Source organism: Podarcis melisellensis, assembly GCF_964234715.1.
Source record: "Podarcis melisellensis genome assembly, chromosome: 2".
Taxonomy (NCBI): Eukaryota; Metazoa; Chordata; class Lepidosauria; order Squamata; family Lacertidae; genus Podarcis; species Podarcis melisellensis.
Window position 1 is genome coordinate 41,487,841 of NC_138529.1, and position 12,607 is coordinate 41,500,447.

Below are 12,607 nucleotides of genomic sequence, written 5' to 3' on the forward strand. Positions count from 1 at the left end.
CGTCTTCAGGCCGCCATGTTGCTTGCGGGCGCCATCTTCGGAAGACTTTAGGGGCGTGGCATATGCGAAAGCGGGCGGGACCAAAGGGTGGGCGGGGCCCGTTCAGCATCGGCCAAGCGTCGCCATGGGGGTGAAGCTGGAGGTGTTCCGGGTCTGTGGCGCGCGGGGTCCTCCGGGGGTGGGGATGGGGATTTCTCTTTCGCAGACAGAGGCTTGTGCAGCTCCCCCGGGCTCTCTTTTCGCTCTTGGGGGCTCGCTGGCCAACATACGAGTTTAAGATAAGATCCTCCCGCCTTGGAGCCCTTCACGTGCCTCGGAGAGCTTCGCTTTTATGGGTTAAAATATATAACTGGAAGGGCAGGCAGCTCGATCGCTCGATCTTATTTTCAAGGCAATAGATGTAGTTTTGAATATCTGTTAGGTTTCATACATGCATAATGTTGGGAAGCACGTAGGAAAGAGCAGGTTGCGCTTACTCGCGGGTATCTGCAGGGAAATGCCGTCTGTCCTCCCCGAAGAGCAGGTCGGGGTGGTTACAATTCCAATGCGGAAACTGGTGAAATGCACTCCTCGTTAGTGTGCCCGAGGTGCCGCTGCGCCCTGCGTCTTCTTTCGCCCTAGAAGCACAGCCCTTGATGTTGTCAGTGATCCTTTCCTTCTCTCCCTCCGCATCCTGCCCAGTAACTTCACCTGCAACCTAGATGTGTTTCTTTTCCTTTATGCAATTTCTCCTTTCTACTGTTACTTCTGCCATATGATGGTCGTCCTCCTGACCTTTTAGCAAGGGATGAGAGGAAGCTTCTGCCGTCAAGGGCCAGATTGGGCAAAATCTAATAAAACCCTGCAAAGTGTCCCAATTCACCTGTATTACCATCTGACTTCCTATCTCCTTTCTCTTGCAGATGATGCTGTATTTATCTTTTCCTGTTGCTATGTTCTGGATTTCAAATCAGGCAGATTATTTTGAAGAATATGTTATCAAGCGGAAGGTCAGTTTTGTCATGTAATTAGAATGGGAAGAACAGGGTGGACTAATGAAATCATTTCCAAACCTTTCCTGTGAGGTTTTATCTGTTTTTTTAAAAATTCTCATGCTGATTTTACCTCTGGAATTGGAAAAGAAAAAACCAGGCTTCCTTTTATTGCATTTTACTCAACAGCCATTTATTGGGAGCCTGGCTTCTACAAGCAAGTACCGTATGCAAAAGCTGGCATTGCACACAGTGCATCTAGTTGCTTCTGGTCTGCTGTTTAGCAGGAGTCATTGGTCTGTAAATAAACAAAATTAATAATAAGTGGAACCTGCAGCAAAATGTTGCAGCATATATTCTCTCCTAAAAGGAGGCTTCCTGTTCAGGGTTCTAGTCAGCCATTCCCTCCAAGGAAAGTTTTTCACTTCTCTCCTCTTCCTTTTTATTTTTCAGCTCTCAGTCTATATTCTATGAGCATTCTTAACCCTGGGCTATTGGGGGGCGTTACCTCTTTCAGTTTTAGTTTTAAAGACCCCCCACTTCTGACACTATCTGCGTTACCCCAAGCATTCCAATGCTGTTCCTTGGTGGCCCCATTTGGGTTATGCTACTGTCTGTGCTTGATACCTGAACTATTAGGAGAATAAACAAGATTTTTCAACTGTGTTAAGAGGCCAGGACTTATCTCTTTCTTTCCTACGTAAATGTTCTTCTTAGGCATGAGATTCTTAATCTCAGAGTCTTAGGTTTGAGCCCCAGGTTGGACAAAAGATCTCTACATTGCAGGGGGTTGGACTAGATGACTCTAGTGTTCCCTTCCAACTCTACAATTCTGATTCTATCCCCAGTGTCAGTCTCTTGAAAATTAGGAAGACTTTTCAGTTCTCGTATTATTCTGGTTTGTTCGCTCACTCGAGCTGGCTGTATTTTCCCTGCCCTCTTGGTGTTTTTGACAAATTTGCCTGCTTTCTGCTTGTACGGCAGTGGAAATTTAGGTGACATGGTTTTAAACTGTTTCAATATAAAAGCAGGATTTACCAATAATATGATTCCCTTTTTAATCCTTTTCCTTCAGAGAGAGATATACCCACCTGAAGATAATTACCAGGTAAATATGCCTCAGCAATGAATACTGCATGTCTAATCCAGGAGTGGGGAACCTGTGACCTTCCAGATGTTAGCCTGCATCTCCCATCTTTCCTGACCATTGGCCATGCTGGCTAGGACTGATGGGCATTGGGATTCCAACTGGAGGGCCACAAGTAGCCCACCCCCGGTCTAAGCGAACAGATCATTTATGATGAAATTGACACATCTGTCTTCTCCAGAGAAAAGAACTGGAAGACTTCAAAGAGAGAATGAGGAAGGAACACGAGAAGCGGATGCTGCAGTCAGCTAAGGAATAATGACGTAGCATCATCCCCTTTCTTCCCAGTTGTCATCACAAATCTCCTACTTTAACTTAATAAATGCCCTCTAAAACACTTTTTGTACTAAGAGATGAAGGGAATTGCAATGCAGTTTCACTTCGCATTCCTGAATAATGGTTCTGTGCATGCCTCCATGGCCGTCAACGGAAAATGGGAAGAGGATATAGGCTCCTTCCTTCGTGTTCTTCTGGCTCTTGCTGGGTGAAGCTGCTGAACCCTGTCTGCAAGTTTGGCAGCTGTCTTAGGAGAGTCACTTTGAATAAAAAGTTCTTTATAGAAAGACTGAATCTCTGTATGTCTTTCAGTAAAGGTATCTGGGTGTCTTCAGAGAGGCAAGTTATATTTCACTTGTCCTTGGACTGAAGATCTGTTTTATCCAGGTGGGTCCTTCTGCACTGCTTTCTTCTCTCATTGCTCTGGTTTGCACATCAAATTAAACCATATTAAAATAAACTATTGTTTAGTGTGAATGGGCTGCTAAAAGCATGGGTGCAAGACAGATGGCTGAACAGGCCTTTGATTTGCTGGAATATATCCTGCAGTTTTATGAAGACGGGAGAAAAGTAGTTTGGTGCTGCAGGTGAACAGCCTGCCGTGATCTCTCTTTTACATTTTGTCAAACTTCTTGTGACTTCTGAAAACTAAAAGTACAATCCACCCTCCCCCTCCCCCCCAGAACTCTGTAATTCTGGCAGTCCCATTGTGTAATCACCCAGTGCATTGAAAGCTTGATAGTTCAATATTTAAAATTCAACGTACTTTCACAGTGTTCTGTTCTTGCTGGGCATGACTCTGTTCCATAAATGACTACCCATTTTACACTCTGTTCCGAGAAACCTTTTTTAATTGCATTTATACCTTTGAAGCAGCACTTGCCTCAGTGTCCAAGGCAACACTGCTAGGCATGTTAGGAGGGATAGAAGTAGAGGAATCTGATGTGTATGTGGGGAGGGGGACTTTGTGGGTAGTACTGCTTGCATCCTATGGGGAAGCAGTGCCAGGGCTTAGTGGATTTGAGAAACAAGGTGTGTGCTTGTGTCTTGGGTAGTAGGACTTGACAAATATCTCATGCAAGGACATTGAAAGAACCTCGTTGTCAAAAATATTTGTAGATTACATCCCTACTGCTGGGTGGAGGAAATGTGAGGTTAAAGCAAAGCATGGTAGATTTGGGAGAGGAGGTCTTGCAGATCTGTGCCTTTAGGAGGAAGTGCTAGGATCCTGGGCACTGACAGGTTTGGGGGTTGGACTTTTTACTTTGCCCTTAGCAGCTTCAAGCTGCTTGCCATGGATGCGGTTGATGAAGGAGAAATAATCATCCATGGGTGCAATGGGAACGACTGATATATCTGAAGCGGCACCTTCTGGTAAAGCCAAGTCCTTGCTCTCCTGTTGAAGCAAAGAGAAAAGTCAGTTTCATCCCAGATTCTTCTTTCATGTCTTCATTCGGCATCTAATCTCATCCATGACCCTGATAGCTTAAGACTAGCCTGCATGAACATAGATTATACCTTCCTGTACATTCAAATCCCGACCGCAGCAGCTTTGTGCAGTAAACAACCTCGAGTTCCCCATCAGAACCACCATTATCACCATCCACCCTTTTCTGTCACTCGTATAGTCCACATTACTATACCAACAGCTCTGAGCACTGGGTAGAATCTCAAGGTCTTCTGTCCTCCTAAGGGCAGGCAACTCTGGTCTATTAAGTCACATCACTTCCAAACCGTCTGGAAAAGATGCGTCAGTTGTAAAAGGGACACATCTATTGAAAGACGTTTTGGGCACCCTGGTGGTTATCACCAATTTAAGCTTCGTTACTCAAACCGCTCGGTATAAAAAGGGGACGTGGCCTACATATAGAGATTACTGAGAGATTAAGAAGGAAAATAGAAATTAAAAGATTATGAGGAAATTAAAGACCATTTTCAGAGTTGGCTGCATTACAGACAAATACATGAGATGTACAGGAAGATAATAAAAAAGGGTTTAGCTATACAAGTTATAGAAGAAGTAAAGCTGCTGAAGAAAGCATATAGTATTCTGCTAGAATGGGCAACAAAAGATGAAGAGGTCAAATCAGTTATGATCAAATGGGCACAAGATACAGGACACAATATATAGTTCGAGGACTGGGAAAAGCTGCGGAAGGTAGATTTGAAATTTACTGACTGTTCTCTGCTGAAAGAAAACTATATGAAAATGATGTATAGATGGTATATTACACCAGTACAAATAGCAAACATGTATAAAACAGGGTCAAATATATGTTGGAAATGTAAAGAAAAAGAAGGTACTTTCTATCATATGTGGTGGGAATGTAGAGAAGTTAAAATTTTTTGGGAAATGATATATAATGAATTGAAAAAAATGTTTAAAATGACATTTGTAAAAAAACCAGAAGCATTTTTGTTAGGGATTGTAGGACAAGACCTGCCAAGAAAAATTAAAAAAAATTATGTATGCTACAACAGCGGCAAGAGTTTTGCTAGCACAAAGATGGAAGAATGAGGAAATCCCAACAAAAGAACAGTGGCAAGAAAAATTGATGAGCTATGCTGAATTGGCCAAGCTGACATATAAACTGCGTGACAAGGACAACCATGACTTCAAGGAAGAATGGGAACTTTTCACAAATTACTTAAAAAGACAACAAAAAGATTTGGACTCTTTGGCAGGTTTTGAATAAACATCCACAAATTTATTTGTTGAATATATGATAGATAAGGCAATGGTATGTACAATTTTACAATATGCAGAGGATAATATGTGTAAAGAAACCAGAGACAGGAACTGAGGGAAGTCCTGGGGGGGGGGAGAGGGGATAAACAACGGGGGAAAATGTAAATGGATATATTGATTGATAAGCTGGTTTTGTGTGTGTGTGTGTGTGTGTATGTGTATGTTTTGGGGATTCAAGTTTAGGTGAGATGGATGACAACATTTGTTATTACACGGAAAGCAGAAGATAAAAACTTAGCCTGTATTTTTAAGTACTATTTGCATAGCTAGGTTCCTTACCAGTGTTGCTCAGTTTCCACAGGCCTTCATTTCCTGCATCCCTCCCTCTCAGAGTCCACACATAAATGCAGATTACAAATTTCATTTCTTTCTCTGCCCAAGTGCTGCTCTTTCAACCACACATACAGCATACATGAGCACACACAACCTATTCAGAAAAGACTCCATGGTTAAAGTGCTTGCCATTCCTCCAACCTACCAAATCCAATTTTTCACAACCCAAAATGCAACAGGACCACCCAACTGGCTCTTGCAGACACTGTGGTGGCCCTGGGCACCAGGTTGGCAATCCCCGCCGTATGGGTACAGTGTTGTTGATGAAAGGTTTCAGTGTGCCTCTGGCCAGATCTGTATATCCTTCAAGTTTCAAGGGTCTGGAACAGTTTGTGTTTCAGGGAAGAATGGCCTGAGGGGATCAGCCACAAGGTTGCTTTAAAGATTTAATGATGTGCACTCTTTCAGTTTTAAAGGAGTTATCCATAGTTTGCAAATACGGAGTCTGATACTGAAGTAGGATGCAGGGCTTAGGCGTTAGCACACTGTGAAGAAGGAAGATGAATTATGGTGCAGCCAAAGAACTTAGAAGCACTGTGGTTCCTATTACTGTTGTCAGCCAGTATCTTGTCTACTGTCCAGGGAATCAAGGTGTTGTACACTTCAGAGGCAGATCTGGATGAGTTGCTACACATTCTCATCCCAACCTCAAATTGCCTGGCTGTAGTGGTAGAATTTGCCCTTTTCCGGTAATAATGACCTCTTCATTTCTGCGCCATGGGAGTGTGGAGATCAGCACTTTCAAATGTGCTCTGGGTGATTTGCAAAACCCTTTTTCCCCAGTGCAAAGCTAACTTTGGATCAGATAGCTTATGGCAGACATCTATGCTTAATTTTTTTTAAAAAAAAATATTGCAGAACGTAAGATGGCAAAGCAGCAGTGTACGTGGTGAATCGCTTCACAAGAACGAGATCCACATTGATCTCTGAATAGATGCATCCGCTCTTGGAATGGAGATAGAAGACGTACAAGGAAGCCAATGTGTGTTTGTGTTTCAATCAGTGATTCTGTTGCCAACTTAATTTGATGATGTTTGTGTGCTTCCAGAGTGCGTTTTAAAAAGAGGAGGAATGGCTGGCTCAGGATAGCTGCTGAAGCCAGTCTGCACCCACTTTCTTCAGTCTCACTCTGTTAATCATTGGCTGACAGCTGCTTATCCTGTTACAGAAGGTGGAATTATGTTACTCTGCAGTATCAGTGTACCCACGGGTAGATCTCATTGATGTGTGTGATTTGACCTGGGCATGGTGTACATGGAATTTTAAGTCCGGATCAGAATGTGGCCATCACAGACTTGTTGGCTGAGCTTTCTGCTTATATATGAACCATAAGCCACCAAGGAACCTGTGATTCCCAGTGCATACAATCCAACATAAAATTATGTGCATTTATGAAGGCTGATGATGGGTGGCTAACTCTGTGTTGGGCTGTGATGGATATGTGTGTCATCACTCCATATTTATTCCAGGGAGCACCTCCACATAGTCACTTAATGTGTGCTCTTTCCTGCCTTTTTATTCCCATTACTTACACTTGTGACTAGTTATTGTAGTTGCTCACACACTTGATGTGTACGCACCACACCATACATACATGTTGGCATGCATATGCACCCCTTGCGCTCACCTTCTTGCTATATAATTCCCAAGTATCAATCCCTCTATTTCTTAGCTATGTTCAGGGGTCACGGCTAATTCTTATGTAGCCAAAATGGCACTACTGTACCCCAAAACAGTGCTACCCATGCACAAAAAGGAGGTATGAGTAAGATGGAGGTGTGTGCATACACAACCACACATGCTTATGCATGCTTTATCCAGTGAAGGAGGTGAAGGTCCTGTGTGAGTGTCTAGAGGCGGTTGGAGGATGGATGGCGGCTAACAGATTGAGGTTGCGTCCCGACAAGACAGAACTACTGTTTTGGGGGGACAGGAGGCGGGCGGGTGTGGAGGACTTCCTGGTCCTGAATGGAGTAACTGTGCCCCTGAAGGATCAGGTGTGCAGCCTGGGAGTCATTCTGGACTTACAGCTGTCCATGGAGGCGCAGGTCAATTCTGTGTCCAGGGCAGCTGTTTATCAGTTCCATCTGGTACACAGGCTGAGACCCTATCTGCCTGCAGACTGTCTCGCCAGAGTGGTGCATGCTCTAGTTACTACCTGTGTACGTACAGGTATCTGGTTTATGTTTCTTGATTTTATTTGTTCATTTATTGCATTTATAGTCCACCTTTTTCTCTGAAAAGCTCCATGTGGTATACCTGGTTCTCTCTCCTCCTCATTCAGTCCATACAACAACCCTGTGAGGTAGGTCAGGCTGAGTGGCAGTCATTCTCAGAGTTTCTGTTATTGTTGTTCTGCCTTTTTTTCCTGACAGGGACTCAAGGCAGCTTACAGCTAAAATTTTATTTCATTCCATTTTTCTGTGGAAGGCGTTGATCCCTTCCCTCAGACATTTTTTTCTTTACAACAACCCTGTGAGGTAGGTGAGGTTGCAATTGGCTCAAGGTGACCAATGTTGATGTGTAGCAGCAGGATCCAGCACAGGAGATGCTTCCTGATGGAGAACAGACCGTCCCTATTTTCCTTGGAGCAATGTTGGAGGAAATGTAACCATATACTTTCCATGCGAAAGATCATCACAGAAGCTCAGTGGCTACTGATCCTACAGAGGGGGATTTAGAGCAGAGAAGCCTGGGGTGCAACTGTTTCCCTGCTCAACACTACTTTGCTCCTTGTAAAGGTTCTTCCCGGCATCTCTTTCATAGTGCATTCCTGGTGTTTTGCACTTAGGATGGTATTAGGCAGTTTCACACGATCCTGCTTTCAATTCTGTATGCAGAGGTGGATTTGGGGTGTGTGTGTGCGCTGCCGGTTCAGTGGCACTGGGCACGGAGCTGCAGGGGACACCGCAATTATGATTTAGTATGGGGGGTGGGAGGGGCACCGGATTTTGGCATCTCACAGGGCACTGCTGAAATTTGAGACCCCCAAAGTCCGCCACTGCTGTATGGACCTGGAAAGATTTTGGGGCAGACTTACTGCTATGTTACCAATAATTGCATATCCCATAACTTTCTGCTGACATCCTGTAACTTTTGATACCACAAATGTTCTGGGATGGTCCCGCTTTAGTGCACAATAGTGCAAGGGTGTCCTTCCAGATGACAGTATTGTAATAACTTTGGGGAAGCGTCACAAAACAACTAGTAAAGTGGCATGATGTGTGTAAATCTACCACTAAGGCGCTATTATTGGTCAATACGTGAGAAGAATTCCAGTCTGGAGGGGCCCAACCTCTCTTCTTGCACCTTCTGCCATTTTAATATGTGGGGTGGGTGGGTGTGTTTTAACTCTCAGGGGTGGGAGGGCAATAACACAAATATTAATAGTTTAGTGTTTAGAGCATAGATAGGCAACCTGTGAACCGCGAGATGTTGTTGGACTACAACTCCCATCATTCCCAACCATTGGCTGTGCTGGCTGGGGCTGATGGGAATTAGAGTCACAACAACATGAACTGAATTAAACTGATTATTGCGACACATTTCAGTCAAGTTTCAGGGGCTGAATTGCCCTTGATCGCCCTGATGGATGATCTTTATAGGGACATAGTCAGTGGGAGTGTAGAGCCTCTTATTCTTACTTGATCACTCAGCAACTTTTGACACCATTGGCCTGTGATATCATGAACCAACTCAGTAAGATGGGTATTTGGGAGACTGTTTTACAATGGTTCCGATCCCATCCCTGAGGTGTGCTTCAAAGAAGAGCATGGGTGAGAGGCCATGAAATTGGCAAGGTTGAGGTGCTGTAAGTGAGCAGCTCTTGAGTTTGGATAATTGGTCAATTGCCTGTTTTGGACAGGGTCATACTCCCCTTGAAGAAGCAGGTTTCTAGTCTGGGGATAATCCTGGATTCATCTGTGTCATTAGAGGCCCTGTTAACTTCAGGACTGACTTTTAGCAACTTCAGCTAGTAAGGCACCTACAGCTGTTCTTGGACCAGGATAGCTTAACCAGTGTCATCAGTGTACTATTAACCTCCAAACTGGATTACTTTAATGTACTTTTTGTGGGGCTGCCCCAGAAGCTGCAGCTGGTGCAAAACATAGCATCTTGACTGCTTACTGGGGTAGAATGTTACCACCACATTACTTTAGTACTGAAGGGATTGCACTAGCTGCCGATTAGCTAGCAAGCTAAATTCAGGATGTTAGTACTGTTAGAATTCCTGCTCCGTGATTGCAGTCATAGGATTGTTGTCTATCACATGACGGTATATGTTTTGACTCCACAGAGTGGGAAGTGATGGAGACAGGGTGTTTGTGTTACTGTGTTCCGTGAAGGGGGACTATTGTCTTTTGTTCTTTCCCTTTGCTGTCTGATGCTAGAGAGAGAGGGAGCCATGTTGCTGTGCTCTGTGTGTGTTTATATGTAAATAAAGTAGATTAGCAAAAAATGATGAGTTGCTGAGGTCTGTCATGCAAGCTGCGAAGACTCTGTGGATCCCTAAGTGTGCCGTTGTCTGTTGGCATTGGTCGCTGTGCTGTTCGGGCTGAAGAAAGCTTTTGAAGCTCCCAAACGATCGACCAGGAGGAAGGGAATATGCCAGTTGGGCATGTGTCTCTGCCAGGGTCCTACTCGAGTGTAGGCTGAGCTCCTGACAAGTACTAGTGTGCAAAGCCCTGTGCGGTTTGGGACTAGGATGCCTAAAAGATTGTCTCATCCCTTATACCTAACTGATCACCACTACTCAGCAGGAGAAGGCCTCTTGCAGTTACTGTCTCTACAGGAGGTTCATTTCATGTAACACAGGAACTGGGCCTTTACTGTGGTGGCACCTACCCTTTGGAACTCCTTCCTGTTATACATCAGATAAGTGATGTCTTTACTGTCTTTTGGATGCCTATTGAAGACCTTGGTTTTTCCTCCAATAAGCCCTTTTAAGTGGATTTTTTTGGTCCGCGTTTGTGTTGGATTTGAAATTGTTTTTACAGTATATATGTTTTCATTGTGGATATTTTGTTGCTTGTTTAAATTGCTTCAGAATGTTTCATAGGAAGCGATTTCAATGAAATCAGTGAAAACAGCTGGAGGGCCACAGGTCCAATGATCGGGGTGTGTGTGTGTCAACATCTGTATACAATCCCACCACACTCATCCATGTGTTACTGTTCAGCCCCCAAAACTTACCTTTTCACTCTGTGGGCCACTTCTGACACTCCTTTATTAAACTCATTTTAAGATTTGCCCTCTATGTGCTCCCCCCCCCCCATACCTACAATTTTTCTGCTCATTTATTACTAATGTGAAAAGGCCCGATTACCCATCTGGTACAGGGGGTTAGGAACATGGACTTGAGTCGCATCCAGATGACCGGTTTGTTAAGCATTTGTCCTGATTTTTTCATACAAAATTTTCAAGGGGGTTATAAGACGTTGGCTCTTTATTGAACATTCTGACTTGTTTGCAGGGAGGTTCAGTGTTGCTTCAAGCAAATGTAATCCCACACTTTCTGGAGCATTTTCCTGTCAGTTATTGCAAAAAGTTTAACTTGGGATGGGTTGGGGAGAGAACAGAAAGCTAGTTTGTCGCAGAAGAGGTCCAAACCAGGTTTTAATTGTGTAACCTGAAATTGCCAGTATGTGACTGGAGCCTTCTTGAAAATAGTGACACTGTATTTAGGTGTAAATTTATTGAAGTGGTTGTGACATGAAGGACACCCGTGAATTATGCTCAGTTCATCAGAGGGAAAGGCAGGATTCCAACTTCAGGAGAGGCTGAGAGTGACTTAGTTAGTGCAATTTTACCTCCCCTCTTCCCACCACGAGAGCATGCTATTTGCAATGGTTGTTTCATGTACAAGAGTGCAGTTCTCGTTTCCCTGCTCCCCTGCTGCTAAGGGTCATCTGCTAAGGAAACCGACAAGGAAGAAACCATCTGAGTCTTTATTGGACTGGCAGGGCATGTACAGAGAATGAGCAGGGCGGGTACTGCAGTGAGGGGTTGCTATTGGGCGAGTGGCGGAGTGCTGTGCTTGGTGGCATTAGGTCGGTGTCTGTCTGCCACCTTCCCTGATCAGGACTGGGGAGGTACTCATTTCTGCAAAGAAGAAAATACAGTGGTGGTAGTACAGCCAAGGACGGGAGCTTTTCCCTCCTGACTATAGAGCTGCTCATGGCACATACAGACACATAAATACAGAAACATTGAACAGACTTCCATCAAGATTCCAAGAGGCTGTGGGTGGATGCAGTGTGTGCTGTCGCTGTTTCTCATATTCACTGATGACCTGCATCTCGACGTGTTAACTGACACCACCTGTCTGTAGAGAGCCAAAACCATCTATTGCAACCCCAAGCTAGGAATGGCTTGGCCATTGAGTGCCTAGGTCCAAGCACCCCAAGGATAGGAAAGGAAGGAAGGAAGGAAGGAAGGAAGGAAGGAAGGAAGGAAGGAAGGAAGGAAGGAAGGAAGGAAGGAAGGGGCTACTACCTGAACCCTATGCATTTGTGGGTGATTACTGTAATCTAGGCAAATGATGGCATTTTCAAGCTTTGCCTTTCATAAACTTTGGGATCCATTTCCAGAACCTAAAGAGCTGCCTCCCAGGCTTGCTTCACTGTTTCATGGATGTCAGGACCACAGGGTTGTCAAAAGGCAGGGCATGCCTTACTGCCCACCCTGCCCAGTGTTATGTACTAAGCTTGGATCCTAGAACAATAGGCAAGTAGGATCCTAGAATGCAACAACTGATTGGTCTTTCTCTTTAGCTAGATTCAGCTAATGCTCCTTCATGTGTAATGCCCCTTCTGTGGCCCAGAAGAAGTGTGCATAGATTTGCAGAGGCCCTATGTGTCTAGGCATTCACTTTCCATCCATGCCACCAAGTCAAACCCAGCCCCGGGACATGAACAAGTTTTGTAGAAAGTGTCATCCTGGAGATGCCTCTTGTGGACATGACACAGTACGGCACAGACAAGGCCTCATGTTGTTCCAGCCAGAAAACACAGGAAAGAAACAGAAATAAAGAGTTAATCAGTTGAATAACAAGGAGAATATCACAAGGCCACCCCAAGCAGGGCAAGGGTTAGTGACAATCTGTCAAAGAGACTCAATAAGGAAGGTTAA

General features: G+C 44.4%; 2 protein-coding genes across 5 annotated transcripts in view; one reads left to right on the plus strand and one right to left on the minus strand.

Moving 5' to 3' along the window:
* Positions 1-36: 36 nt before the first annotated feature.
* On the plus strand, positions 37-2,487 carry PET100 (PET100 cytochrome c oxidase chaperone). 2 transcript variants are annotated; one of them, XM_081900453.1, is made up of 4 exons: positions 37-151; positions 903-989; positions 2,047-2,079; positions 2,300-2,487. In XM_081900453.1, exons 1-4 carry the CDS (start codon positions 125-127, stop codon positions 2,375-2,377), a joined length of 225 nt encoding a protein of 74 aa, XP_081756579.1. In that variant the 5' UTR covers positions 37-124; the 3' UTR covers positions 2,378-2,487. The 2 variants fall into 2 exon arrangements, with proteins under 2 accessions (XP_081756579.1, XP_081756578.1); XM_081900452.1 differs by having other exon boundaries at positions 110-178.
* PCP2 (Purkinje cell protein 2) overlaps positions 2,396-12,607 on the minus strand; it is a 27,362-nt gene continuing 17,150 nt past the window's right edge. For 2 of the 3 annotated variants that reach the window (XM_081900449.1, XM_081900451.1), the window contains one exon: positions 2,396-3,790. In XM_081900449.1, coding sequence (XP_081756575.1) covers positions 3,602-3,790 — 189 coding nt within the window. In that variant the 3' untranslated portion in view covers positions 2,396-3,601. Of the gene's footprint in view, positions 3,791-11,408; positions 11,579-12,607 lie in introns of those variants that run through there. The other variant, XM_081900450.1, reaches the window with a different exon arrangement.

Coding starts and splice junctions, on each gene's coding strand:
- PET100 (XM_081900452.1), top strand. CDS start 125: ATGGGGGTGAAGCTGGAGGTGTTCCGGGTCTGTGGCGCGCGGGGTCCT. Junction 179..902: donor GCGCGCGGGGTCCTCCGGGG/GTGGGGATGGGG, acceptor TTTCTCTTGCAG/ATGATGCTGTATTTATCTTT. Junction 990..2,046: donor AATATGTTATCAAGCGGAAG/GTCAGTTTTGTC, acceptor CTTTTCCTTCAG/AGAGAGATATACCCACCTGA.